The sequence below is a fragment of the Pelodiscus sinensis genome, chromosome 14 (assembly GCF_052426305.1).
Source record: "Pelodiscus sinensis isolate ZL-2025 chromosome 14, ASM5242630v1, whole genome shotgun sequence".
NCBI classification, from domain to species: domain Eukaryota; kingdom Metazoa; phylum Chordata; order Testudines; family Trionychidae; genus Pelodiscus; species Pelodiscus sinensis.
The window spans coordinates 25298027-25325977 of NC_143065.1; the positions used below are offsets into that span (position 1 = coordinate 25298027).

Below are 27951 nucleotides of genomic sequence, written 5' to 3' on the forward strand. Positions count from 1 at the left end.
GAACGGAGCCCCGGCGGCGGGAACAATGAACTGCCCCTCACGCACTCCTCCCTCCTAGCTCAAGGGCGTGGCCGAGCAGGAGACGGTGACGTACGCTCGGCTGACAGTACGCATGCTCAGTAGCCGGGCGGAAGGAAGGCCGTTTTCTGCTGAGGCGGGGAGCGCCTGTTTGGTCCCCGCTGGCGGGACCGCGCGCCGGCAGCGTCTCCTCGCTGCGTGAAACCTGCTCAGCCGCTCGTCTCCGGCTGCCCCGGACCTAGCTCCTGCCCCGTGCCCGGGTTTCTGGGGTACTCGAGAAGCCACCCAGCGCTTCTGTAACGGAGGGGGGCATCCCTCCCTCCCTCCCGGGGTTGTAAGGCGCGGGGAAGGGTCGGTGGGGGGCAGCGAGCTGCCAGTGCTTGTCTGGGGGTTCCCCTGTATGTGACGTGGGCGAACCCGGCCCTCTGCGCTTGCCAGGGGCTCCCTTTGCATGTGCTTTGCCAGCACCCGCAGTAATACCGGCTATGGCGGCTGCTCGCCTACAGCTGCTCCCCTTGGATCCGGGAGACGAAGGCACGCAGAGATGCAGGATGGGACCCGCCACTCTGTCCTCTCTGGGAGCCAGGCTCGGGGCCCCAGTCAAGATCACGGTTCCTGGTGGCTGCTGTTTGTGCACTGCTTGGCCCAGGCATGATGTGACTGATGGCTACCTGCAGCTAGATCTGAAATGCAGAACTTCAGGTTTAACTGCAAGCAAGTTGAAAAGTCTCACACTGAGTGTCAGCCACTTGAAGCTTTTGGCCTGTCACCCGCTGAGAAAAGTAATAGTGAAAGTGGTACTTAGGAATCTTGCCTTGAAAAAGGCCACCCCACAAGCAACACTGCAGGAGATAGTGAAAGAGCTGCTGAGAAATGTGTATGTTTCTCTTCACCATGTTGTTACTGCTGCCCCAATTCCTGGAAATCCAGTGGTGTGTGTTGAAATACTGTCTGTAGATCCATTTACAGAACAAGCTGGCCTGATAACCCCCAAAACTAATATAAATGTTGAAGAAGTGGTCACTTTAGAATGGTACAGACACTTGTCAAATGATACCACAAAAATTTCAGTTGCAGGAATGGATGATTTGGGCAGCTCTTTGAAGGAGAGAATTGTTTTGCCTTTCCATTTCCCCAAAACCTTCAAGAAGTTGGGTATCTCTGTCCTTAGTGGAGTACTGTTGGTGGGCCCTCCAGGTGTGGGGAAGACTCTTCTTGTAAAGGCAGTTGCAAGGGAAGTGGGAGCATATTTACTTTGCATCAGTGGTCCAGCTATATATGGCTCAAGGCCTGGAGAAAGTGAAGAAAATTTGCGAAGAGTTTTTGAACAAGGCAGGGAATTGTCCTGCGAAGGACCAACCATTCTCTTTATTGATGAAATTGACTCTTTGTGCCCTAAACGGGGAAGTTCGAACAGCATCCCTGAAAATCGCATTGTTGCTCAATTGTTAACACTTATGGATGGCATAGGCAGTGAAAATGAGATGGTTGTTATGGCAGCAACAAACAGGCCCGATGCCTTAGATTCTGCACTGAGGAGACATGGTAGATTTGACCAAGAGGTGAGAAAAGTCTGTTCTTCTTGATTAGTTTCTGACACTTCAATACCATTTGTCATTTTTCTATTGAAAAATCATTTCAGGGCCTAGTGATGGTGTTCTGCAATGTCACATTCGGTGATCAGATTTGATGCCCTATGTCTTATGGTTAGATCAGTGACCCACAAAGGAGAAGGAAAAGTTACCTTTTTGCTACTTTATAGTTAGGCTTGTAGGGTTTTTTCCCCTTCTTGGTTTTTACATTGTTGATTAAAAAGCACGTATTAAATCTGTACTTACACTAATGTAGGGCATTAACTGAACCATACTATGTTGATTTAAAAACTGGAATGATTCAGAATTGTTGCACATTAAATGGGCTAACTGACAATTACATTATGAAACCTATAAATGGAAGGGTTAGGGGTTCACAATCACTGATATAGTCTGCAGCAGACACACTGTTTGGGAGAATAAATAATTGCTCTAGGTCACAGGTAAGATGCACAAGCAATGTGTGTTTTTATTAATGTACCCAAACAAAAAATAGGAATAAAGAACATGGGCCATATTTATAGGGGGAGGGATTCTATCTTGGGAAGCAGTGGCTGAAAAAGACTTAGGGGCTATGGTTAATAATCAGCTGAACAGAGGTGTCTAGTGTGACACTGGCCAAAAGCATTAATGCTATACTTCTTTGTATAAACAGGAATACTGAGTTAATAGGGAATTTATTTCTATATTTGGCACTCTTGCAACTACTGGTGGAATACTGAAGTTTTAGTGTCCACAATTCAAGAAAGGTGTTAATAATTTGGAAGTGGTTCAGAAAAGAGCTGACAGAATGATTAAAGAATTTGAAAAATGTGTTAGAATAGGACAGGGAATCTTTTTTTGTCTGGGACCACTTACCCACAAAAAAAAATCAATTGGGGGAGCCACAAAAGCAAAAAAACCCAAAACCTCACTACTTGCCTGCTCCCAAGTGAAAAGCCAAAAAACAAACAAACAAACAAACCCCTCACTGGTCACCTGCTGTCAAGGTAGAAAAGAAAAAAAACACCTCTTGCTTAAATGGGTGACTCCATGCTCCAGCCCTGCAGGAGGGGCCTGGGCTTCTGGCCTGCAGTTCAGAGACTTGTCACTGGCAAGATGAAATTAAGCTGGGGGATGGAGCCACTCGTGGGCTATAGATTCTCCACCCTTCCTTACAGTGATACAGTCCAAAAATTCAATCTATTTAGCTTAACAAAGAGCAGGCTAAGGAGTGATTTCCATACACAAGTTTCTACATGGCAAACAAAATCTTCAGTCTAGTAGACAAGGGTGTTTGGAAACTGACTTTCAAATGGAAATGCTGCATACATTTTTAACAGTGAGGGTAAGTAACCATTGGCACAAGTTAGGAAAATCCACCATGTCCCTTCCTATCACAGAAAATGTTTTGAACAAGATTGGTCCAAATGAGCTGCTTCAGTTCAAATATGAATTGGTTCAGGGAAGTCCTGTAAGAAGTTTGTGTTACACAAGATGTTAGACTGATTGATCATAATCTACTGGATATGCAGATATGCAGCATAAAAGTACTTTTGCTGGTATTCATCATTTTGGTTGTTGAACAGGTATAAATTTTACTTCAAATGCAATTAATGGCCAATATAAGGTGTATCTATGCTTGGAGTTACACCAGCAAAATTTTTCGAGGATAGGCCTGGCCTAAAAAATGAGCTGAGCTGCTGGTAGAAATAGCAGACTGTATTATCAATAATGTATTAAGATAGACAAAATCAAATTATTTCAGTGGGGCACCATTCACAAGCACTAAAACTACATCTAAAAATGAAAAGTAGTACATTGTTAGGGCTATGGTCTCCAACCAGTTCTGAAGCAGCAGCCAGTATAGTGTCTATAGCTATACCGAACTGGCCACACTCACTGGCCAAATAGCCACATGTGGCTAGCGTGTTGGATACCATGGTTGTAGGGACTTTTTGGATTGTGCATAAATTGATGATATTCATGTCTAATAGAGGTAGTTCTAAAATCTAAGAACAGATAGAATCATACTAATTCGCACACACAATTGACACTTGTCACTTTTATGAACGATTTAATAGCAGAGTTCTATAGCCAGAGCCCCATTTTAGTTAAGGTACTCGCTTCATTATTTTTACAAAATATACCATCTTTGATTGTGTCTTATCTCAAACATCAAATGCTAACTTACAGTTGTCAAAATAAATTGACAAAAAATACATTTAGCAAAATGATGCATCCTTGTTTCCTTTATTGTTTATCCATGCACTCTCTAAAACTTTGAACCTGCAACAATCTCGATGCAAGGGTCTGTTCCAGGATGATGGCCTAAAATGTGTCATTCACAAGCGTTATCCCAGATCCTTCAAATTAGATAAATTATGCTGAACTACATTCACGCTTATCTAAATTTTAAGGATTTTGCAGCATTTAATGAAATACACAATTTTGGTTAAATTTTAGCAGATTTTCAGTAATTTATGCACATTCTCTACGCATTTTTATTTTATTCATATACACCTATTGGTCCTTTTTTGTGCTACTGAATTACATTTTTGTACAGTCATGTTTTCTTTGGTCCATGTATTACAGAGTTTAAAGTAATCATTCTCCATGGGGTTTTTTTCTATTTGACTTGTGGCCTGTACAGTTTTTTAAAATAGAAAAGTATGTTGTCACTAGCCTCCTGTGTTCTTATGTTCCAAAGAAATTATTATTTCACTATTAAATCTCCCATTGATTAATCTTTAAACACTAAGTGGCATTCTTTATAAAACATGCATTTGTTCAAATTAAAATGTATGTGTAAATGAAAAGTACTGATACAGTTCATTATATCTTCAAAGGATTATAGAGCTATTAATTAGTCCCTTGTCAAACAGTGTAAAAGGAGGAGAATTGATGCAAGGGAGTCCAAGATACGAACAATATAAGTGACTTGTCTAGGTCTGCAGAGATGAGAGAGGAATAGCAAAACACTGATAAATTTCCATTTATGGTATTTGTTTTAGATTATCATTGGAACGCCAACACTTAAACAGAGAAGATCTATTCTACAGCTGATTACTTCTAATATGCCTATTTCCACTGATGTTGATTTGATTAACCTAGCAGAAATGACAACTGGATATGTTGGAGCTGATCTTACAGCACTCTGCAGAGAAGCTGCTATGCAAGCTGTCCTGCGCAGCTGTTTGGTAAGGAGTCAGTTTAAACCAGAAAGATATCATTATTTATATTTATCACTTTTCCCCACTCTATTTTAATATATATGATGATAAATTAGGTACGTGAGAATATTCAAAACAAGCAAGCAAGCATTATAGATGTAATTATAAGCTTTCCTATAGTCTTTCAAGCCATGCCTTAAGTTGAGTGAAAAGTCAATGTAGAATATCTGTATTCTCTCCATAAGCTATTTAGTGTTGTACAAGGCTGGGAACATAAGTTCTTAATTGAAGAGCAAATGCTATATGTTTTTTTCCACTTAAGATGAACTTTTTATCAGCTACAGTCAACTTATATAAAATTCTGTTTCTTAATAAGGCGAACTATGTAGTAGTTTGTGGTTTGCACAAATACTGACTTATTTTACTAATCTAATATAACATGAATATACTGGCCAAAAGAGAACAGTTAGGGCACGTCCACACAGCAGGGCTAAAGCCAAAATAAGCTACGCAACTTGAGCAACATCAATTCCATAGTTTAAGACAAAATAGCTTATTTCAGCTTTTGACACTGTCTACACAGCAGGAAGTGTGAGAGAGAGCACTCTTCTTCCAACTTCCCTTACTCCACATAAAATTAGGGTTATAGGAATTGGAGTAAGAAGTCTTCCAGTTGGACGTTATTTTGATATAGTCCATGTCTATACCACATGCAATTATTTTGACAATGTTATTTCAGAATAACATTATTCTGAAATACCACTGCTGTGTAGATGAGCCCTTACAGTTCCCCATGGCACAGGAGTAATATTTCTGGGATGATGCAGATATAGATCTCAAGGAAGCATTGTTTGTTACTTCCACACACACCCCTTTGACGGCTAGCTAGGAGAAAGACTTGAAAAGCCTTCAAATGTTCCTTTGTTCAGCGAGGCAGAGTGGGGTGGAAGTCAAGACAGAGAGAGAAAATAAGGACAGCCTGAGTAATTAGTTTCCTTACCTGAAAAGATAATGAAGTAAATAATAAAGCAATCAATTTGCATGTATCTAGAAAGTGAAGTGATATGTAACAGCATGGATTTGTCAAGAACAAATCACGTCAAACCAACCTAACGACTTTCTTTGACAGGGTAACAAGCTTTGTGGAAAAAGGAGAAGTAGTAGGTGTGGTACATCTTGACTTTATTAATCCTTTTGATACTGTCTTGAGATGTTCTCATAAACAAACTAGGGAAATGCAACCTAGATGGAGCTATTGTAAGATGGATACAAAATTGCTTGGAAAATCATTCCCAAAGTGTAGCTATCAATGGCTCACAGTCCTGATGGACGGGCATAACAAGTGGAGGTCCTGTAGAGATCAATTCTGAGTCTGGTTCTGTTCAATAGCTTCACCAATGATTTAGATAATGGAGTAGAGAGTACATTTATACAGTGTGTGGATGATACAGAGCTGGAAGGGGTTGTGAGTGCTTTCAAGATAGAATTCAAAATGATTTGGACAAACTGGAGAAATGGTCTAAGGTAAATATGATTAAATTAAATAATGACGAATGTAGAGTACAGGCAGTCCCCGGGTTACGTACAAGATAGGGACTGTAGGTTTGTTCTTAAGTTGAATCTGTATGTAAGTCGGAACTGGCGTCCGGATTCAGCCGCTGCTGAAACTAACCGCCAGTTCCGACTTACATACAGAATCAACTTAAGAACCCCAAGCGTCCCCAAGTCAGCTGCTGCTGAAACTGATCAGCAGCTGATTCCAGGAAGCCCGGGGCAGAGCAACTCTGCCTCGGGCTTCCTGTAGTCAGTGCTGGTCAGTTTCAGCAGCAGCTGACTTGGGGACGCCTGGGGCAGAGCAGCTGGGGTGCTGCTGGGTTGCTCCAGTAGCGCCGCTCCTCGGCGCTACTGGACCAACCCAGCAGCACCCCATCTGCTCTGCCCCAGGCGTCCTGATTCAGCCGCTGCTGAAACTGACCAGCAGCGGCTGAATCAGGACGCCTGGGGCAGAGCAGCTGGGGTGCTGCTGGGTTGGTCCAGTAGTGCCCAGAGCGGCGCTGCGGGACGAACCAGCAGCGCCCCAGCTGCTCTGCCACAGGCGTTCGGAGAAAAGCCTAGTCTGCTTGGGGGGGGGGGCGTACTAGCTGCGGCCCCCACCCCAGCAGACCAGGAAGACGTGGGCGGCGGACCGAGACGCACCGCGGTCCCGCCGCCTGGGTCCTCCGCGGCTTTGCTCCCAGTCTCCCTGGTCTGCTGGAGACCAGCAGATCAGGGAGACGGGGAGCAAAGCCTCTGAGGACGCCAGCAGCGGGACAGCCGCGGGGCGTCTGGGCTGCCCCGCTGCCGGCTTCCCCAAGGCTTTGCAAGGCTGCGGAGGGGCTCGGGCAACGGGGCAGCCCAGGCGCGCCTGGGCTGCCCTGCTGCCCGAGCCCCTCCACGGCTTTGCTCCGCGTCTTCCTGGTCTGCAGACCAGGGAGACGCGGAGAAAGCCCCGGAGTACACGGGCGGCAGGACCGCGAGGTCCCGCATTCCGTGTCCTCCGGGGCCCCGTTCGTAACTGCGGATCCGACATAAGTCGGATCCGCGTAAGTCGGGGACTGCCTGTACTCCATTTAGGACGGAACAATCAACTGCAAACATATAAAATGGGAAATGATTTGGACAAACTGGAGAAATGGTCTAAGGTAAATATGATTAAATTAAATAAGGACGAATGTAGAGTACTCCATTTAGGAAGGAACAATCAACTGCAAATATATAAAATGGGAAATGACTATGTGGAAAATGACCACCTAGGAAGAAATACTGCAAAAAGAGATCTGCTTGTGGACCACAAGCTAAATATGAGTGAAAAGTGTACCACCATTGCAAAAAAAAATTAACATAATTCTAGGATGGATTAGCAGGAATGTTGTAAGTGAGACATAAGACGTAATTCTTCTTACTCTGCACTGATTAGGCCTAAACTGGAATACTGTGTCCAGTTCTAAATGTCACATTTCAGGCAAGATGTGGACAAGTTGCAAAAAGGTACAGAGAAAAGTAATAAAAATGCTTAAAGGTCTAGAAAACATGACCTATGAGGGAAGACTGAAAAAATTGGGTTTGTTTAGTCTGGAAAAGAATACTGAGAGGGTATCTAATAACCAGGGCTTGACAAACGGCGGCGAAAACCGCTCGCCAGCCCTGTACTGCGCATGTGCAAGAGCTGCAATGCGCATGCACACGCCGCAAATGAACGGGGTGCGTGGCTGGAATCTACTCGCCATGGGCAAGTAGATTGTATCGTTTGTCGAGCCCTGGTGATAATAGTATATAAGTACATAACAGTCATCAGCATGAGTAATAAAAATTGTTCTTCTGAACCTCTGAGGATACGACAAGAAGAAATGGACTTAAATTGCAGCAAGGGAGCTTTAAGTTGGATGCTGTCAAAAGCTTTCTAACTGTCAGGGTGGTTAAGCACTGGACTTGATTGCCTAGGGAGGTTATAGAATTTCTATCATTGGAGATTTTTAAGAGAGGGTTAGACAAACACCTGTCGGGAATGGTCTAGAATAATACTTACTCTCAAGGTCCCTTCCAGTCCTATGATCCTATAACATCCAGAGTATCTCTGTAATCATAGGAACTGTAGGAAATGTATGAGCAATTTATATTCCTCCCCAGACAATTTTATTTATATAACCTCCATCACATGGATCCTGCACAAAAATTGAAAATGGTAATTAAAATTAAGTAATTAAAGTAATTAAAATAAAGTTGAGCCCTGTAGTCCAAACAGACGCAGCTATTCTACCAGCTCATCTGCAAAGTGCAGCTTATTAAGTTTTATTAGGAAATCTGTAGTCTACAGCAAATGTGATACGGAGGTAGCTTGCCAGGCTGCAGGAGATTGTACAATAGAGGGAAAGAAGGAGGAAGGTCCAATAGCTTGCAGACAGTAAGGTTTTTAGCACTGTGCTGAGAAAACATTGTGTCTCAGATTCATACACTGCCAGTAGAGCCTGTGTTTATACTTACAGACTTGGTAACCCTAAATCACCACTGGTGGTAGCAACAGTAGAACCTACTACTAGTATAAAAAAAACTCACACAGGGCATTTTAGATTACATGGTAGGAAATACTGGAATCTTATCTGTCTTTAAGCTTCTTTCTTGGGTGTCAATGCAGTAGGTAGTGAACTATAGCTACAAGGTTTACTAATGTAGAAGAGAAGACTATGCAGAACATTGAATACTACCAGGGATCAGTCTGGCATCTGATGAGATCTGAGGATGAAAAATAGATTCATAACCCAACATTTTTGCAAGCCTGTATTCCGTAAATGTGTGAGGTGAGAGGATATGTTGTGATGATTGGGTTGACAGTTTTACCCTAGTTGTACTTTTTAAAATTAAGTTTACATGAGAATTCATAAGATATCACAGTAGCCTATAACTACAAATACTGATGGGGAAAAGGTATTGTGACGGTCAGGTCAGTGGGTTCCAAAAGAGTGCTAGAAGGAAAGTATGTGAGCCTTAGACTAAGTAGGTCTCTTTCCCTGAGTGAACTGACAGGGGCTGGCGTAGACACAGCAGGAACTTTCCAGAAGCAGTCTGGACAGTCAGGCCAGTTAGAATATCTGGGATTAATTAGGAGCCTTCCACAGCAAAGGGAGTCAGGCTAATTAGACCACCTGGGGCCAATAAAGAACCAGTTGAGACTTGTTTAAAAGGGCTCCTTTTCTGTTAGGTGGCACATGAGGAAAAAGGAAGGTGCCGAAGTACGGAGGCTATGTCTAGGCTGCATTACTGGATGTATCCCGGAAAAGCAATGCCGTGTTCAAGGAACACATCCGCTTTTCCCCCCAAAAAATTTAAAAAGCAGATGTGCTCTTCTGCCAATCTTGTAAACCTCGTTCTACAAGGCATAAGGGATATGTCAAAAGAGCACTTTTTTCCTAAATTTGGCGCCGTGTAGACGTGCCAAATTTCGGAAAAGCCTCTTCGAAAGTAAATCAGAAAAAGACATGCAATTTGCGTACTGCAAATTGTGTATCTTTTTCCGATTTAATACTGCAGTCTAGACGTAGCCTGAGAGTGAGAGGAGTTTGGGTGAGAACTGGGAGCTGCAAGGCAGGAAAAGAGTGTTGGAGGATCAGGTACCAGAGGAAAGGTACTGGGAGGGATCGTTTGGGGAAGTTGCCCAGGGAGGTAGTTGCCAGACAGGGAGTAGAATAAACCCCATCTGTTACTGCTGTTTTAGGGTCCCTCAGCCGGAACCTGGAGTAGTGAGTGGGCCTGGGTTCCCCCCACCCTGCCCACACCACTACAGAGTCCCTCTCTAGATAGGGAGACCAGAACTACAGAGGGACTAACCTGTGATGACTGTGGCTCAATGTGTTGTGAACCCTGCCTCTAGGAAAAAGAAAGAGGCTGTGTGCTGGGACACAGCAAGCCTCTGAGGCTGAACACTATCTGCCAGAAATGCAGGACCCCTGGGCACAGCCATAGCTTTGCCATAGTATGAACAGGAAACAAATTGAATTAGTCCAAACAAAAAGGCCCTATTGGTATAACTCAAAGACTCTGTTAAGATTATGCTTAGTAAACAAGAAAAGTATGGAACCAGAAATCAATAGACCAAAATTGGCGTGTCAAAAAGTAGGCCTAATTTTTGGACAAAATGATGAGTGGATGAGCTATTTTGCACATAATTTTCTTTGTGCATCCTTAAGGAAGGAGACTTTTTGTGAGGAAATATTAGTTACTAGAACAAGTATTAACATAATGGCTACCATCCCCATTGTTTTCTTGGACCCTGATGCATAGGGAGAGACCTATGTTACATCACCATCTCTACCAGCTATAGATGAATCCCAAGTACCTTGTGGGATCCAAATTCAACAGCAGTTCTAGCCCGTCAAAACTAACTTCTCTTTTTCTCCAAAAGGGAAAGGTGACATGGATGACTATCTTTGATATCTGAAAGACTGACAAAATAGGGTTCTCCTTCTGTAGACGTTTTTCAGCTAAAAGTAAAGGGAGCAAGGAATGGTGTTAAAATTAAAACCTTATAATATTTTACATTTCAAATGCTTTAACGATTTTTCCTTCCTTGTTTATTAACATTTAAAATAATTTTTAATAGAGTACAGGCAGTCCCCGGGTTACGTACAAGATAGGGACTGTAGGTTTGTTCTTAAGTTGAATTTGTATGTAAGTCGGAACTGGTACATATTGTAGGGGAAACTCTAGCCAAACATTTCTCCAGAGCTCAGTTTTATTCTCCCACACCTCACTTCTCTCAGTCCTTTATTCTCAAGCTGAGGTGTCTGCTGAGAAAAGCCGCTCCGCGTCTCCCTGGTCTGCTGGGGCGGCGCTAGCGTCGCGTCTCCTTGGTCTGCTGGGGGGCTCTAGCTTCGCGTCTCCCCGGTCTGCTGAGGGGAAGCAGCTAGTGCCTCACCCCGTTTGTAAGTAGGGATCCGATGTAAGTCGGATCCATGTAACCCTGGGACTGCCTGTATGTGCCCGGGTACTAAACAGGCTGAGGTCTCTGTATACCAAACCACAGACATTATTTTACACAGCATTCCTTGTAAGCTGAGCTCTTGGGTGGCCACCCAGGAAAGATTCAAATGCCACCTAACTGAGCAGAACGCCCACAGCCAGCAACACATGTTTCTACTGGTGATGTACATCCACACATGCCTTGGTGCACATAAAACATATTCTGTACATGTCTGGAAAAAAATTAGAAGAAACATTGATTTAATGCTGTTTAATATTCGACAGTGACTGAGTTATGTTAATGTTTTTGGCCCATATATTTGATCTAAATGCATTCTGCTGTATGTACTGGAACAGATACGTGAGTAAATGGAGACATTTTTCTCATTTTTGAGAATGAGCCAGAAATCCTATATGTAGTGAACCCAAACTCTGGGTTTATCAACAACTTCCCTCACAGGGATGTTAGAGTTTAACCATTAACCGATAAGCATCAGCTTATCGGTTAAATTCAGCTGGTCCCTGGGGAGGTGGCTTCGTTGCTGTAGTGAAGCCTCCTCCTTGGGAGCTGAGCCAGCCGGAGCTGGCAGTTCCACTTCCAGGAAGAGGGCTTCACTATGGGCTGTGCAGTAGACATTAAGCTTTATACTGCAGAGCCCGCAGTGTGTATAACTGCTCAGATTTTTAGCAGATACACAGTTACCATATTAAATTATTTTTAATATCCCTGCTAGGATTCCATGTGGCAGAACTAGCATAGATTCTGGAGAAAAGCAAGTATATTCTTTCAAACATCAGTTTCCTACAGAAGTGTCCAGCCTTGTGCCTTAACAAAAAATATATCCAGCCACAGTGAATGCACACTACTTTGTTAGCACGTGTTCGTACTTGTGTCTGTTGTACGTAAATTCCTTAGGATAGGGGTTCTCTTCTTTGTCAATTATATCTGACCTGTTGTAAAATGTTCGGGATATCTAATGGAGCTATAACAATTATTAATGATGCAAAGGAAAAAAACCAGTATTTTTTTGTGCATTTCTTCAGGATTCAGTTCACATGTTGATTAACATGGCAGACTTCCATGAAGCTTTTAAAAAAATTCAGCCATCTTCCTTTCGAAGCAGTGTTGGACTAATTGATTTTAAACCTGTTACTTGGGACCAAATTGGTGGTCTTGAAGATGTGAAATTAAAGTTAAAACAGGTAGAGTACAAAGCACATTTAAACAAAACTAATTTCTCCCATTTACCTCAAACTGTTCTATACGCTGCAGTATTGAAAAGTATTCTTATGGGAATTGCATCAGTTTTTAATTCTTACTTAAAATGTTATCCTAATTACAAAAGCATGTTTTAATATTTTTATTTTTTCAGCTCACACTAAAATTGCCTATAGACAGCACTTTCTGAATAATTAAATTTACAATCTCAAAATGTCACCCAGGAGCATACCATAGAAAATTAATATGAGCCATTAGAGGGCAGACACTGCAGTACATATACCCAGCTCATTGCAATTATCCTCAGCCCGGTTGTGACAATCTATACGTTTGAGTATTTTAAACTAAGGGGAAAGTGAGTTCCAGAGGCACCAAGTATGCCTTCTCAGAGAATTTCCTACCCACTGCCTTGTCTGTTATAATACAGGCAGTCCTCGGGTTACGTACAAGATAGGGACTGTAGGTTTGTTCTTAAGTTGAATTTGTATGTAAGTCGGAACTGGTACATATTGTAGGGGAAACTCTAGCCAAACATTTTTTTTAGTTTTGGATAGCATAGGGAAAGGTTAACTCCCCTCTAATGTTTGTTTTGCTGTCTGTTCCCCTGTTCAGAAGATTTCACATCTATTTCTGTCCCTGAGACAAACGCAGGACTAAAGGAGTAACTCATCAAATACCAAACAGCTCTGCACCATGCTTTGAGCTAATAGCTTTATTTCCACACACCACCTAGGGTTCTAGGAGGAGGGTCCTTTTTTTGCTAACACAATGAGGCCAGCACTTTGTTTGTTTTGGTGGAGTCTTTGTTTGCCCAGGGAGCCCAGCATGTATAGGGGGAGAAGGGGCGGAGAGGCTGCTTTTGTCTGCTGTTCGGCAGCCTGTTGCTCAGGGGAGGGGGCAGCCTGTTGCTGGCAGGGGGGGAGGGGGGAGGCGTGCAGGATGCGAGGCCGCGGGGGAGGAGGGAGCGGGCGTGGGGAGGCACTATTCCTCTGCCCTGCAGCTCTGCGGGATCCCTGTCCCTGTGGCCAGCTGCTGCAGGCAGAGGCCAGTTGGAGCCGGCCGAAGAGGAGGAGGAGGTGGATTCTAGGACCCAGGTGAGCGAGCCCCGGGGACGCTGCTGCACTCCGGGAGCCCGGCATGTATAGAGGGGAGGAGGGGCAGAGAGGCTGCTTTTGTCTGTTCGGCAGCCTGTTGCTCAGGGGAGGGGGGGGCAGCGGGCGTGGGGAGGCACTTTTCCTCTGCCCGGCAGCTCTGCGGGACCCCAGTCGGAGCCGGCCCGAGGAGGAGGAGGATCCTAGGACCCAGGTGAGCGAGCCCCGGGAATGCTGCTGCGCATGTGCGGGAGTTGCCTCACCCAGTTCGTATCTAGGGATCCGACGTAAGTCGGATCCACTTAAGTCGGGGACTGCCTGTAGAGGGTAAAATTTGAGTGTGTCCATTGACTTCAATTGCAATAATGCAACAAGGTAGAGTAGTGCTGTGAACACTAATTTTATTGGCGTATGTAAATCACTGCAAATGTTTCACCCTTTCTGTATTTACAGAGTATTGAGTGGCCTATGAAGTTTCCTCAGGCTTTTGTGAGGATGGGACTGTCTCAGCCAAAGGGTATTCTCCTCTATGGGCCACCGGGATGTTGCAAAACCACTCTGGTGAAGGCTGTGGCGACAAGCTGCCATTGTTCCTTTCTTTCTGTTAGTGGTGCTGACCTTTTTTCACCTTATGTTGGAGATTCAGAGAAGATTTTATCTCAGGTTTGGTTTTTAATCACATATAATTTGCTTTATTTTTGTATAAAGAATTCTTCACTACTATATTTTGCTTTTTGAGTCATTAAGGTCATATTCATCCGATCTAAAATGGTAATGTTCAGTTGATTTCAGTGGAGCTATTGCCATTTACATCTGCTGAACATACGGCCCTAAGTTATTTTTCAAACTCATTTAATCTACCAATTGTGTGTTGCTTTTTGTTCTTTGCTTGACTTGAGTATTCAGTTAGGAGCCTGGAGTCTGCTATACAGTAAATGTAATCCAAAGTGGTTCTCCATTGAATGTTGTAAATAAATATTTATTTAAAGTGAATTAACAGTTAAGTATAAGTACAAAAAATATGTAACAAATGTTGTCAGTTGACATGGTGGTACTTACATATGCATTACAAATTCTTTAGTTTATTTTATGAATCTAATAAAAGGTTTTTCGGCAAGCAAGAGCACATACTCCAGCAATAATATTCCTGGATGAGATTGATTCTATCCTAGGATCTCGATCAGCCTGCAGAACTGGACATGGTGCCTCTGAGAAGGTTCTTTCTGTCCTCCTTAATGAATTAGATGGCGTTGGAGTTAAAGTCACAGAGAGAAGAGAGAATAAATTACAGCTTGAAAGTGATTGTCAAGAACAAAATGAAAAGGAGAGACAGGTATGTACGCTCACTTTTTACAGGAAGAAGACTCATTTTTATTGCTGAGGTGCTGCAGAACAGCGGCTCCCAATCTCCAGTCCATAGACTGGTGCCAGTCCGAGAACCACTGGCTCCCATGCCACATCAGCTGCCATAGCTGAAACTGGCTATTTGCGGTGGTTCAGCTCCAGCAGCTGTAGTGGCTGATTTTTGCAATGGGGCTGAAGTAGTGGCAGGAGGAGGAAGAGCAGAAGGTGCCTCCCTCCCTCTTCCTGACTCAGTAATGGTGGCCCAGCTGGGGCTTTGCGTTCCCCCCCACCCACCCACAAGGGTGCAAGATGTGCTTGGGTAGGGAGAGTGGCCATCTCCTTCATGCCCCCTCCCTCCCCGTGCAGCAGTGATGGCCACACTCTCTAGAGGGGGCAGTCTCTTTCTCTGGGGAGAGTGGGGATGGGGGTGATGGGGTGTTGGGTGAGGGGATGGTGGAGTCACAGGGCAACAGAGTGTTGGCATGAGCAGTACAGGTCAGAGGTTAAAATGTCAAAGGAAGCTCAGGGCATGGAGTGGAGGTCAAACGGTGTTAGGCACTGGGGAGCAAGGAGCTGGGTTGGGGCTAAGTGGACATGGAACATTTTATTTGCAAATAAAATATTTATAACAAATATGCAAATATTTGAATTAAATGTTGCTGGTCTACCAAAAGTTTGTGAGTGAGTTTGCTGGTCCATGGCATAAAAAAGGTTGGGAACCACTGCTCCAGAAGTCTACATCATTAGCCTTCACGGATTAAAAAATCTTCTTTCTGCTGCCTCTGGCAACCTATTGATAGCATCCAGTATTTTCTTTTACACACATTGTTTTAATACACTTTTAACTACTTGTTGCCTTTGTAAACAGTTATATAGACCATTGAAACACTTCTGTGATACTTCAGTCTTATGTCCTCTCTACACTCAGATATGCACAGTCTTGCTAAACTCTGACCCCAAAAAAGTTCCACGTGCATTTTATATTACATATTGGTATATTGGCCTACACAAAGCAGACATGTTTGTACCAAAAAGGAATGTGATTAAATATGGATATATGCATTTATTGCCTGTATTGCCTCTCTTTGTCTCCTCTTAATTGATACTTACAAATTAGGCTTGTCCTGTAATCCAAAGTGCATAAAACATTCTATACATATCTAATTTGCTGCACGTATAATCTCATTCAGCTAGAGTTTCAAGAAGTTTTGAACAAAAATGTTATGATAGTTGCTGCAACAAATAGACCAGACATGTTGGATGATGCCTTGTTGCGTCCTGGAAGGTTAGACAAGATCATCTATATTCCACCTCCAGACCAGAAGGTAATGCATTATAAATCTGTACACAAATTTACATAGAGGTGTGAAGTTGTAGGTATACTATTTTTAACAACAAAAAGAGGCATAGTACTATAATGTATACAAGAGTGGGTAACTTTGCACTGTAGATTAGCTATCAAACATCTAGCTTTTGAAATAAATATGAAAACAGCATGGATATAATTAAAATGTATATAAAAATGTAACCCTTCACCCACTATGGTCAAAGCACTGGCATTTCTGGAACTTCCTTACTTTTGAATGTTTGATGATATATATTTCCTAAATCAATAATTCAGATTGAGTAATACCAGAATTGCCTGTGCTTAGGTCAGTTTATATTACTGGCCTTGTTCTTAGAAACTGAACTGATTCTCTGAAACTTTCCAGAAAAAGTCAGCAGAGAGCAAGTATGGACGATTTAAATCCAAAAGGCTACAATTTTGGAAAAAGTATCAGCAGCTGAAGAAATTAACTTAAAATGGATAGTATTAAACAATTTAACCATAAACATAGCTGCAAACTTTGTTCATAGACTTGCCAATCTCCTTACTAAAAAAGAAAAAAGCATGCCAGCCAACCAACCAACATAGCGTGTATGGTTGAGCATTCTACATTCTTTTTGTGCTTCTTTGTCTTAAATTCTAGTACTTCAAATAGCCTATACCAAATTAGGGGTGGGAGCACAAGGTATAGAAGAAGTCCAAAAGCACCAAGACCAATTCATGATTTTAAGAGGCATCATGAGATAGTGTGAAAATTATTGGGGTTGGTAAGGATATTGCAGCAAAATTGTAGCCCCTTGTCCTACAGACAAGGAAGATAGTTGGCAGCCCAACAAGAATTTTGGTCAAACTGGTAGTTTTCAGTCAAGATACTCAATTGATTATAATTATTGAACTTTGCCAATGAAATCTTTTCAACTGCTGTATTATTGTACTGCTTGAATGCATCATGTGATTACTCTATGGTAAATTGGATTTTTCTTGATAGTTTATCTCAAGCAGAATGTTTCTCTCCTTATTACTGTACTGTAATAGATTTGAGCATAGAACTTGCAGTACTAGGCAACACGAATAAAAGTGGCAGAAAATAGGCCTACATGAATGCTTTTAATAAAACAAATAGAACATAAGTGACTGTCCTTTATCTTTGTGTAATGTGCTTGTATCATAGGGAAGGCTTTCTATTTTGAAAATTTGCACACAAAAAATCCCAGTAGATTCTGATGTGTCATTAGAATACCTAGCTGTGCAAACCAAACTCTTTTCTGGAGCTGATATTGAAACTCTCTGCAAGGAGGTAAGAGCTTTTTGTTGGGTAAGTGAATATTTCAGATGGAGAGGCCCAATTATAGAAAATTCTAAGGCATTTCATATTTTTCCTCTATTTTTAATGAAAAGGATGTAAGATAAATTCCCAACATTTTATACAAGGTGAGTGAAAAAAATATGTTGTATGTGTAACATATACCCAGTAAATAAGGAACCTGTTAGCTCTAGGTGCAGAATTAATTGCCCTGAAGAGACAGTTTGTGAAGTCTGGGAACTCTTTACGGCAGAGAAAATATATACAGAAGGCAGATAATGCAACTTTACTGGTTTGCATTTTTGGGGAGTAGGGTAAACCCAGTCCTGCTTTCTGTCAAGAGCTCCTATCCTTAAACATACAGTGCTCAAAAATGTCTTCAAATAATGCAAGTATGGAGCATTAATTAATTTTGCTTTAGTAGGAACTACTGTGTATGGAGATGAGTTTGCTGTGGAGAATGCCTTTTCTTTCTGTGTCACAGACCTCCCCCTCCAAAAATTGTGGAGCATGGTGGCAGCACACTGCCAGAGTGTCTCTTCCCCTCTCACTTGCATTTACCACTATCTGTTGAGTTCTGTTTACTTTCTCCTTTCTCAGAGGGTAGCATTTAAAAGAGTATATGCTGAGAAACTTGGATTAACTGACCAAAAAAAATGATGCTGAACAAGTCGATTTTTGTCAAAATTCATAGGTTAAGTGGAATAAGGGACTACTAATACTTGCTCCAGAACCTATCCCTTACCTTTTTAAAGCATTTCTTAAAATCCATTTAGATTGTTCCCTTGTACTACACATCATATAATTTATTACTGAAATTAACATAAATCGGGAAGAAAGACTAGGATATAATGTTAATTTTTATTTTTAAGTTTTTGAATAGATTGATTTGTAATGTGTCAGCTCCTGACAAAGTGAAAATATTTCAAATTCTGTACATCTTGTTTTTTAAGGCTGCTTTGCAGGCATTACAAGAGAATGGACTTGAAGCAACTAGTGTGAAACATGAGCATTTTGTGAAATCACTCAAGACTGTAATGCCATCATTAACCCTCACAGATTTGAATTTTTATGAAAAATTATTTAAAGAGGAAGTATCTGCTTAAATCAGAAAAATTTGAAGAATGACATGCAAAAATTTGTCGGTTGTTTTGATTTTTTTTAATCTGTTGTGTAATCTTATATTATTTTGTGTAACAGATCTAAAAGTAACCTGCGCACAAAGATGCACATTTTCCTTTCCTTTAGTGTAGAAAGGATTGAAATAAATATATTCATGTTCACTCTGCTGGATTTTGGTTTAGAAGTATTAAGCATGGTCTTCCATAGACTTTCCACCTCCAAGACCCAGTCAGTAAGCACTTCTGTGAGCGAAAATTTCACTGTTAAGGCCAATACCAGTAAGAAATCTGACACAATCTAAGAGGCCATCCACAATTTCCAGAAATCTTTGAGGATTTGTATAGCATACTGAAAACTGCCTTTAACTGAAGGCTCAAGAATATTAAATCCTTAATAAAGATTCATTTTCTCCAAGGCACTTGATGAATTAAGTAGACGTAGACAAAAATTAAATTTTGAAAGTCAAATAAGTCACTTTTCATTTCGGTAAGATTTTTACTATTTTTGTACTGTAATGTTGTCACGATCACTAGTCGCTAGTTCCCCATAGTCCACAGAATAGTCTAAGCTAGACAAAAACTAAATATCTAATGTAAAAAAGCAGAGAATAAAGCTTTTAGAAAAAAAACCCTTTTGTGCCACATTGATACCTCATAAAGAAATAAAAAGGAGCATAAATTGCTTTTCATTGCTGTTACACAAGTCTGTATTTGCAATCGTAATTTGAAGCATAGATATTTTCCTTATGGACTGCAGCTTGCATTGTATCTCGTGTGTGCTGCTTTGTAATGTTATAATTTTATGGGTTTGTATGTACTCGAGCAAGATTTTACTTGTTCTAGATTACAGAAATCTTTCTCATGAAAGGAAAAATACATTCAAATCTTTTTTGCAATAAATATAACAATGTCTTTTAAAGCTCCTGAATTTTCAGAAAACATTCTCCTGATGGAGGCCTGTTATTGATGTGAACTAAATTTGAGTGACAGAGACTTGCTTAATATTAGGGTCCCTTACAGTGTCGCTGTTACACTTTTCCACATAGCAGGTGGATTTGGTCTATATTTAAGTCTGAATTTGCAAGCCAAGCCTTTCACAAACCAAAAAAGTAATCTAGTAAGAAGCTCTATTTTGCATGGTGAAGACTTTTTTTCCTTGGGGCTTACTGAAAATTTATCAAAATTTAATTTCCAAATGTAGATGAGCCCTTAGAATAAAACATAAAATATACTAAATAAATAAAATGTTAGGCTGCCTTGTATGAGTACAGTATAGTATACTAAGTGCCATTAACTGTGAGACCTGTGTACCATTAAATTCATGTCTAGGGGCCTCACAATCTGCAAATGCATGTGTATCATATAACTTATATTTGTATAGTATTTTTAGCAGCAGGCATGCCAGAAGCACTTTTGGCTATTGTAGGTATATAGCACCACTGAAATGCACTGCATTTGGTGGTCTGCACATTTTTAAATTTGGGAACCTGTTTTATCCAAAAGAGTTGTTGTAATGAAACAAGCAGATATCAGTACAATTACAAACCTACAGTCAAGAGTTAAGCAATAATTGGTGCTATGGGAGCAGTGGTTTTACGGACAATCTTTTTGCAGTTTGAATTTTGTCAATCGGTACCCAATTTTGCTCCTATATTTCATCATTCTTTGTGTTTGCATTGTAAATGGAAATTTGTTAAAATATACTAGTATCTGGAAGGGAATGATTAAATATTTTTACAGGTGTATTTTTTTGTTTGTTTCTCCTTTGGCTCGTCAGGGAAGGGATTTAAAAATGTAATTGTGTTTCTGTCCGGGAAAAGCTCCAGGACTATGCTTCTGTAGGTGGTAAGAAGAAACTCAAGTAAAATACAAAATCTAAGGTTAAAATTCAGAATGGGACATTTTCTTTTTTCCTGTTGTGTGTAATGAAACCCCAAGAAAATTATCTAAATAGTGGCTGGACCTTGAAGATTCCATGGCAGTTGGAGATGACAGCAAAGAGAGAGAAGCTGGCCACAGATTCAAGCTATTTAATTTATTAGCTCCACTAGTTCCACCACCAAAAGAGTACCCTGATGTTCTTGCTGTTGCTGGCACCTAGAAGCATTACCATCTTGCTGCAGGGTCCCTAAAACCCTAGGGCTGCTGTTGAAGATCCATGGTGATGAGAGACATATAGGTGAGTTAGAAAGGATTACTTTACCTGATCTCCTGTGTTTCCAGCATTGTGAGTACAGCTTTAGAGGGTTCTAGAGTTGAAAACTTGCTTGTGTACGGGATGTATTGGCTAGTGATTGAATCCAACAGGCTTACAATTATACAGGAACCCATAAACCCAGCTGAGTTTTAGAAACTGATTCAACAATTTACTGCTCAGATGTGGGTAGCATCTGTGATCAGGAAGTCTGTATTTCATATTCCATCTGAGCCATCCACCCAAGGTTTTGTTCCATTATTAATATCAACTAGTCAACCTCCAAATACAGCAGCCTCTTGCTTGTGCTCAGTGTTGATACCCCCTTGCTGCCTTCTAGTTCCAGAAACAGTCTTAGCAAAAAGCCAGCAACTGCTCTTCATACTTTAAATTGTGAATCATATCACAATGAGGGTGCCATGCCCCTTAGGCCACTCAACAGCATTTAAGGTAAGGCATCCTCCTGCAGAGGGCCTGCAAGGAGCAAGCTGGGCTTTCCCTGGAGTTCCTTCTACTGGCTGCCAGGGGCTACTTGGAGGGAAACACCATATAGCAAAACTTCCTGTTCTCCCCTCTCACTGCCCTGCCTTTGTTGCACAGCTGGACAAGTGTCAGCAAGGCTGCCTTGCACGCACAGCCCTACCCCAGCATTAGCTATTGCCTGTGAAAGGTAACAAGGAGGGGAGATCAGGGAGCACTGTTGGTAGGCAAAGAGGAGGCTGGTCAGGCATGTTGGGTGAGGGAGCCAATGGAGGCAGTTAGGAGAAGCAAGCAAGGAAGGAGCCCAGAGTAGGTAAGCAGGGAGCAAGTTAGGGTGAGTATGGGCAAAAGGTAGGTGCTCCAAAGTGTGATGGTGGGATGGGAACCCTGCCTGTCAGAGAGCCATTAGCGCAGGGAAGAGTGCAGGGGCCAAAGAGCTACCTCCTTATCCCTCCCAAGCTACCCTCTGGGGAGCCAGGCCTGCTGCTGACATTCCCCTAGCATTCTCTCCAAACAGACCTATAAACTACTGTCCCTATACACGCCACAGTTGAGCCACGTCCCTCATGCCATCCCCCATTTAACCACATGGAGCCACCCTCCTTTAACCAGCCCCCAGAGGAACTGCCCGCCTTTATCCCTCTCCCTGTTCCGCCATGTCGAGCCACACCCCCTTAAACCACTGCCTTCGCCAGCAAAGGAGCCAAATTCCCCACCAACCCATGCAGCCCATCCCACTCCACACACTTCTACCCGTCATTCCCTCTATGCAGCCTCCCTCTCACCCTCCCGTTGGTGCATACGCACCCTGCCCTCTACTGCTGTGCCCTATGCAGCCAGTCCTGCCCTGCCCCATTCTGTGTCCCATGCAACCATGCTCCCTGCAGCCAACCTTGCCCTGCCCCCTACCCCTTCTGCACCATACGCAGCTAACCCTGCCCTGCCCTCTATCCCTTTTGCACCTCATGCAACCCCTTCTGCATGCAACCAGTCCCGCCCTGCCCCCTTCTGTGCCCCATGCAACCAAGCTTGCCCCTACCCATTCTGCACCCTATGCAGACAAGCCTGCCCTGCTCCCTACCACTTCTGCACCCCATGCAGAAAACCCTGTCTCACCCACTACCCATTCTGCACCCCCATGCAGCTGGCCCCACCCTGCCCCCACCCCTTCTGTCCCTTATGCCGCCAATCTCAGTCACCACCTACCCCTTCTGTGCCCCACGCAGCCAACCCCACCCTGTTCTTACCCCTTCTGTGCTCCATGCAACCTGCCCCGCCCTGGCTCTACTTCCTCTGCGCCTCGTTCAGCCACCACCGTCCTGCTCCCTACCCTTTCTACGCCCCATGCAGCTAACCCCGCCTAGTCAACACTCGCCCCCCCGCGGAGCTGCGAGCCCAGCTCTTCGCAGCGCTCTAAAGCCCGGGTCGCCGCGTGTCCCGCAGGGGGAGCCGCTGCCTCATGCTGCCGGGTTTGCAGACAGGAGACTGCGAGGGGAAGTTGTGCATCAGGCTTTACGATCTCTGCACTGGGCTACGTGACTTGGGAGCTAGCCAGCCTGTTTGGGTGTGAGCCGTGCTATATAAAAGGCTGGACACTCCCCACACTAAAGCTGTGTGTGCAGTGCAGCTTTTCCCCCTCTCCTCCCGGCCAGGTAAACGCAGGGCGGGCTCCTTTGCCTCTAAGCGGCAGAGCGCATCTGGGATAGTGGGTTATTGGTTGGGACCTGCATGGTGATAGGGGATTATGTAGCAAGTGTAATAGCCTCTGCCCGGGGTGGTACCCACTAATGACAAAATTGTAACTGGGCACCCTTTCTTTCAGGTCTACAGCTGCCGCTATGGCCAACTTGGGCTTTTTCCAAATGCTAAGGAAATACAAAGAAGTAAGTGTTCAAAAGAGCCTTCTACAATGATCCGATCTGCCTTTCTGGCTCAAAGCGTCCGAAGGGCCTTTTAAGGAGCTTACATTAGAAGGTGAAATTTGCCAGATTAATAAAATGCACTTTCTAAAATAAAACGCGGAAGCAGAAGATGACATACTGGAATTGAGATGATGCGATGGGTGTATATTTTATGCCTTTGTGAGGATTTCACTTTCATTAAAGTTTTTTTAATGCATGTCTGCAGTGTGCATGGACTATCAAGAGAGACCTCTTGTTCTTGAAATCCTTGTCCTCTCCTTTTTTGTGTTTCAGCTCATTCCCTTGGTTGGTTTTGTTGGCTGTGCTGCAGTTGGGGCTGTAAGTTCTTCGTTGTATGCCCTACACCACAAAAGTGATGTGATGTAAGCTTTCTTATTTCTCTGAGTTACATACTTGGTATTGAGTTTTCTTTGCTGAACAGATACACTTGCCTGATTACCTCATGGACTTCAGAATATGGGAGTAGGATCTAGGTGAGCGGATAAAGAAAAATCTGAAATTTAGAAGATCGTTTAAATTGATGTCTTAATTTTCCAGATCATTGATTCTTCTATTGTATTTTTGTAAAGAATTTACTCCAGTCTGTTATTCCTCAAACTGGATTATATTTTGAAGTTGTTGCTCAGAATGTTTATTTTTTGTCTTCACTTTAGCTTAAGCTAAAAAGTTCTTGTGCAAAGTTTTAAAGTGTATTCAAATAGCATTTAATATGTCTCAAAGGAATGGGTTGATAAGGATTGTTTTTACAACACAAATCTATCTTTTTACATTTTTTCTGGTTAGAGAGCAGTACGCTGATTACCTCATTTCCAATACCCAGTAGCCTAGAGTCTGCTTTCACTTTACCATCTCATTCAATTTATTTCTCATACCCTCATTGGAGGTATTTTATTAATGACTCCTCTTTGAGATTTTAAATCAGATTGTTAAATATCAGACTGCTGTTGCTTATATCTAGATGACAATATTTTGATACCCATTATCAGTCACTACTTTATTTCTTTAAAATGATTTGGCTATTAATTTAGATCCCACACTTGCAACATTGAAGTCCATGGGAGCTTTAAAATTGACCTGAGATCAGAATGACAGGGCCCTTAGCAATAAAGGATAAGTCTTCCAGTAACTGTGACCTAAACAACAACATATTATTATTTATTAATCAATGATGGCATGTCTAGTGTCATACAAACTACAAATAAAAGCGAACCTCTCTACCAGTTTTAATGGTCTAATGTTGTAAACCTTCATTCATGGAAGTAGTTTTTACTCACATTAGTAGTTACACGGAAGCTAGTGAGAATACTCAGATGATTAAGCATGTGCAAGATCAAACTTTAAAACATTATCTTTGTTTTTTTTGTATAATTTTCATGATTCTTTTTTAGTATTAACAAGTCTGGCAATCCAGAACCTTGGGAAAGTGTGAATCCCAACAAGTCTCAAAAGGTAATGAATAAAATAATGTAGTCCATAAAAGTTGGCATCAAATGTAGTGCCAATTAACTACATTCTATTTAATTAGAAATTAAATTAATGTATATTAATATATTTAGAGTGTATGAACTAGCGGCATGATAATGAAGAATACAATCAAATCTGCAGTCCTAGTCTAATTCTGCAAAGTGCTAAGCAAAAACAACTCCCATTTACAGTACACTGAATTCAGTATGTGCTTTAGGGATACAAAGAATATGTGGGTAAGTCCTGTGTATTCATAAAATCAGAAATAAGCTAATATTATGGTTCTTAAGATATTTGTGGAGAGAGAGGTTCAGTAGGCAAACATTTATTGTGATTGTTGTGTTTACTGTGCATATATTGTAATGTTTTTATTTAAAATTCTATTTACAGGCAGTCCCCGAGTTACGCGGATCCGACTTATGTCGGATCCGCAGTTACGAACGGGGCCGTTCCTCTCCCCGATCTCCAGCAGACCAGGGAGAGGAAGCAAAGCGGTGGAACACGTGGGCAGCGGACAGGGCTGTCCGCTGCCCACGCGCTCCGAGGCTTGGCTCTGCTTTGCCCCCCCCCCCCGTCCCCCTGGTCTGCAGACCAGGGGAACGGGGGGTGGGGGGCAAAGCCTAGCCAAGCAGAGCCAAGCCGCGGAGCGCCCGGCCAGCTGACAGCCCAGACGCGTCTGGGCTGTCAGCTGGCCGGGCGCTCCGCGGCTTGGCTCTGCTTTGCCCCCCCCCCCCCCCGTCCCCCTGGTCTGCAGACCAGGGCGACGGGGGGCAAGGGGGGGCAAAGCAGAGCCAAGCCGCGGAGCGCGCGGTCAGCTGTCAGCTGGCCGCGTCCTCCGCGGCTTGGCTCTGCTTTGCCCCCCCCCTCTCCCATCCCCTTGGTCTGCAGACCAGGGGGACGGGGAACAAAGCAGAGCAAAGCCACGGAGCCCGAGGGCAGCAGAACAGCCACGGCGCGTCTGGGCTGTCCCGCTGCCCCCGTGCTCCATGGCTTTGCTCCGGACACCTGTGGTACAGCAGCTGGGGCGCTGCCAGTTGGTCCCGTAGCGCCGCTCTGGGCGCTACTGGACCAACCGGGCAGCACCCCAGCTGTTCTGCCCCAGGCATCCCGATTCAGCCACTGCTCGTCAGATTCAGCAGTGGCTGAATCAGGACGCCTGGGGCAGAGCAGCTTGGGTGCTGCTGGGTTGGTCCAGTAGCGCCGAGGAGCGGCGGCGCTACTGGACCAACCCAGCAGCGCCCCAGCTGCTCTGCCCCAGGCGTCCCCAAGTCAGCCGCTGCTGAAAATGACCAGTGGCTGACTACAAGAAGCCCCTGCCCCGAGCTTCCTGGAATCAGCCGCTGATCAGTTTCAGCAGCAGCTGACTTGGGGATGCCTGGGGTTCTTAAGTTGAATCTGTATGTAAGTCAGAACTGGCGTCCAGATTCAGCCGCTGTTGAAACTGATCAGTTTCAGCAGCGGCTGAATCTGGACGCCAGTTCCGACTTACATACAGATTCAACTTAAGAACAAACCTACAGTCCCTATATTGTACGTAACCCGGGGACTGCCTGTATTGTATATTGCTCAATGATACTTTGGGGCTGTCTACACTGCCCCCTCTTGTGCAAAAAAAATGCAAATGAGGCAAAGAGTGGAATTTGCATAATTAATTAGGCTCTGTTTTTGCACAAGAGGCTTTTGTGCAAAAATGGAGCCTCATTAATTATTCAAATGAGGTGCAGCAATATTCCACGTTTTGCCTCATTTGCCTATTTCTTGGGCCAAATGGGTGTAGTATAGACATAGCCCAGATTTATTTGGAGAAGATAACGGTTTGGTTTTTAATAATTTGCTCTTTGTATTGTTATTTTTATTTTTTAGCTGGTAACAATCAACCAGGAGTGGAAATCCATAGAGGAGCTGGAGAAGGTCAAAAAGATGATGAAATGACAAATTGCCATTACCTCAAAAATGAACTCTATGAATCTAGTGGAATCATTTCTGCACAAACTCGACTTTTGAAATCAGTGTGCGGAAATGCTTCTGCTACATTTTTAGGGTCTCCCTACCTTTTTGGACTCTGGATGAGGAATTTCATTTTGCTTTTAGTGGTTGCCTCAGAACATCCACACAGTCCAAAAATAAGCATCTCTTTCAGGTACTTGTTTCAACAGTCATGTTTAACTTGCTGTACAATGTTCAATATACAGCGTATTAAAGGATGGAAAATCCTTCGTATATGAGCTTTTTAGAATGTTGAATTCTTCTTCTGAAAATGTTATAGTTTGTAATTTTATATTTCTTTTCTAATAAAATGGGCACTTACATTTTAATGTTTAGGTTTTGCAGAAGTCCCTGTGATTTCAAAAAGAGCAGGAGTGAGTCCATAAGGAGTGAAAGTGCCAATATTATTTTAAAAGAGCCGCTCCAAAATAAAAACTCAGGTCTGTAGCTTCTTAGTTCTTAATTCCATATTTCAGTGGTGTTTGCTACTTGTGCCAAGATTCTATTTGTATATGGCAATATAAGCAGTCATAAAATACATGCGTAGTAGAAAAATGTAGACTTCCCATTCAGATATGCTTAGTCCTGATCCTACAGAGACTTATACATGCACTTCACTTTACACAGTGGTAGTTGTATCATTGACTTCTGTGGGACTACTTAATGCATAAATTTAAGCACATGTGAAAGTTTTTGAAGGATCAGACCCTACGACAATTTATCAGCACTTCAGTAGTAGAGAAACAAGAGCAAATCTTTTGTATGTATAAGTTCCTGCTGTTTATCCTTTAGGAATTGTTATTAAAGTAAAAGAAGATTAATTTGGAATGGACATACAATTTATTCTAATAAAGTCTTATTCTTTTTTATTGTACCTACAAGTTTAAGCATACAATGCAGATTCCCAGCAGCCATTTTAAAATTATTTCTAGCTAAAGAAGACAGCCCTAACAGCATGTGGCAAGAGAAAATAAAAAAAAATTAAATTAGGAATAGGATCCTATATAAGGTATATTCTGTTTAATTATATATTTTTTTCAGAAGATTAATTAGTGCAGAGATGTGTAGGCAGTTATTTAACACTATGTGTCTTCAATTTTGGGAATAATCACCTTAGAGGGTCTCTCTTCCTTCTTTATGTCATTCACATTCTGCCTCCAGACAGTATCATGTGTACTGACTATATGGTTTCTAACTATATTATATTTCTAAAATACATAAAATGTTCTGAATCACAAGTTTGTCA

General features: G+C 42.6%; 2 protein-coding genes across 3 annotated transcripts; both read left to right on the top strand.

Annotated features, from left to right (window-relative positions):
* The first annotated feature begins 6 nt into the window (after positions 1-6).
* On the top strand, positions 7-20404 carry AFG2B (AAA ATPase AFG2B). Its single transcript, XM_006135047.5, has 8 exons — positions 7-1580; positions 4604-4789; positions 12299-12457; positions 14018-14227; positions 14670-14897; positions 16099-16233; positions 17407-17532; positions 18492-20404. Exons 1-8 carry the CDS (start codon positions 504-506, stop codon positions 18642-18644), a joined length of 2274 nt encoding a protein of 757 aa, XP_006135109.3. The 5' UTR covers positions 7-503; the 3' UTR covers positions 18645-20404.
* A 287-nt stretch (positions 20405-20691) lies between these two features.
* Positions 20692-27579, top strand: COXFA4L3 (cytochrome c oxidase associated subunit FA4L3). 2 transcript variants are annotated; one of them, XM_075897186.2, is made up of 5 exons: positions 20692-20838; positions 23156-23216; positions 23529-23617; positions 24644-24704; positions 26583-27579. In XM_075897186.2, the coding sequence occupies exons 2-5, from the start codon at positions 23172-23174 to the stop codon at positions 26649-26651; spliced, it is 264 nt and encodes an 87-aa protein (XP_075753301.1). In that variant the 5' UTR covers positions 20692-20838; positions 23156-23171; the 3' UTR covers positions 26652-27579. The 2 variants fall into 2 exon arrangements, with proteins under 2 accessions (XP_075753301.1, XP_075753300.1); XM_075897185.2 differs by lacking the exon at positions 20692-20838 and adding an exon at positions 22773-22985.
* Positions 27580-27951: the final 372 nt, after the last annotated feature.

What these genes read in the sequence shown, in the direction of transcription:
- AFG2B (XM_006135047.5), top strand. Translation starts at nt 504, where the DNA reads ATGGCGGCTGCTCGCCTACAGCTGCTCCCCTTGGATCCGGGAGACGAA. An exon ending in CTGTCCTGCGCAGCTGTTTG is followed by an intron (nt 4,790 to 12,298) that starts GTAAGGAGTCAG and finishes GCATTTCTTCAG; the next exon opens with GATTCAGTTCACATGTTGAT. An exon ending in TGAAATTAAAGTTAAAACAG is followed by an intron (nt 12,458 to 14,017) that starts GTAGAGTACAAA and finishes CTGTATTTACAG; the next exon opens with AGTATTGAGTGGCCTATGAA.
- COXFA4L3 (XM_075897186.2), top strand. Translation starts at nt 23,172, where the DNA reads ATGGCCAACTTGGGCTTTTTCCAAATGCTAAGGAAATACAAAGAA. An exon ending in TGCTAAGGAAATACAAAGAA is followed by an intron (nt 23,217 to 23,528) that starts GTAAGTGTTCAA and finishes TTTGTGTTTCAG; the next exon opens with CTCATTCCCTTGGTTGGTTT. An exon ending in CACCACAAAAGTGATGTGAT is followed by an intron (nt 23,618 to 24,643) that starts GTAAGCTTTCTT and finishes ATTCTTTTTTAG; the next exon opens with TATTAACAAGTCTGGCAATC.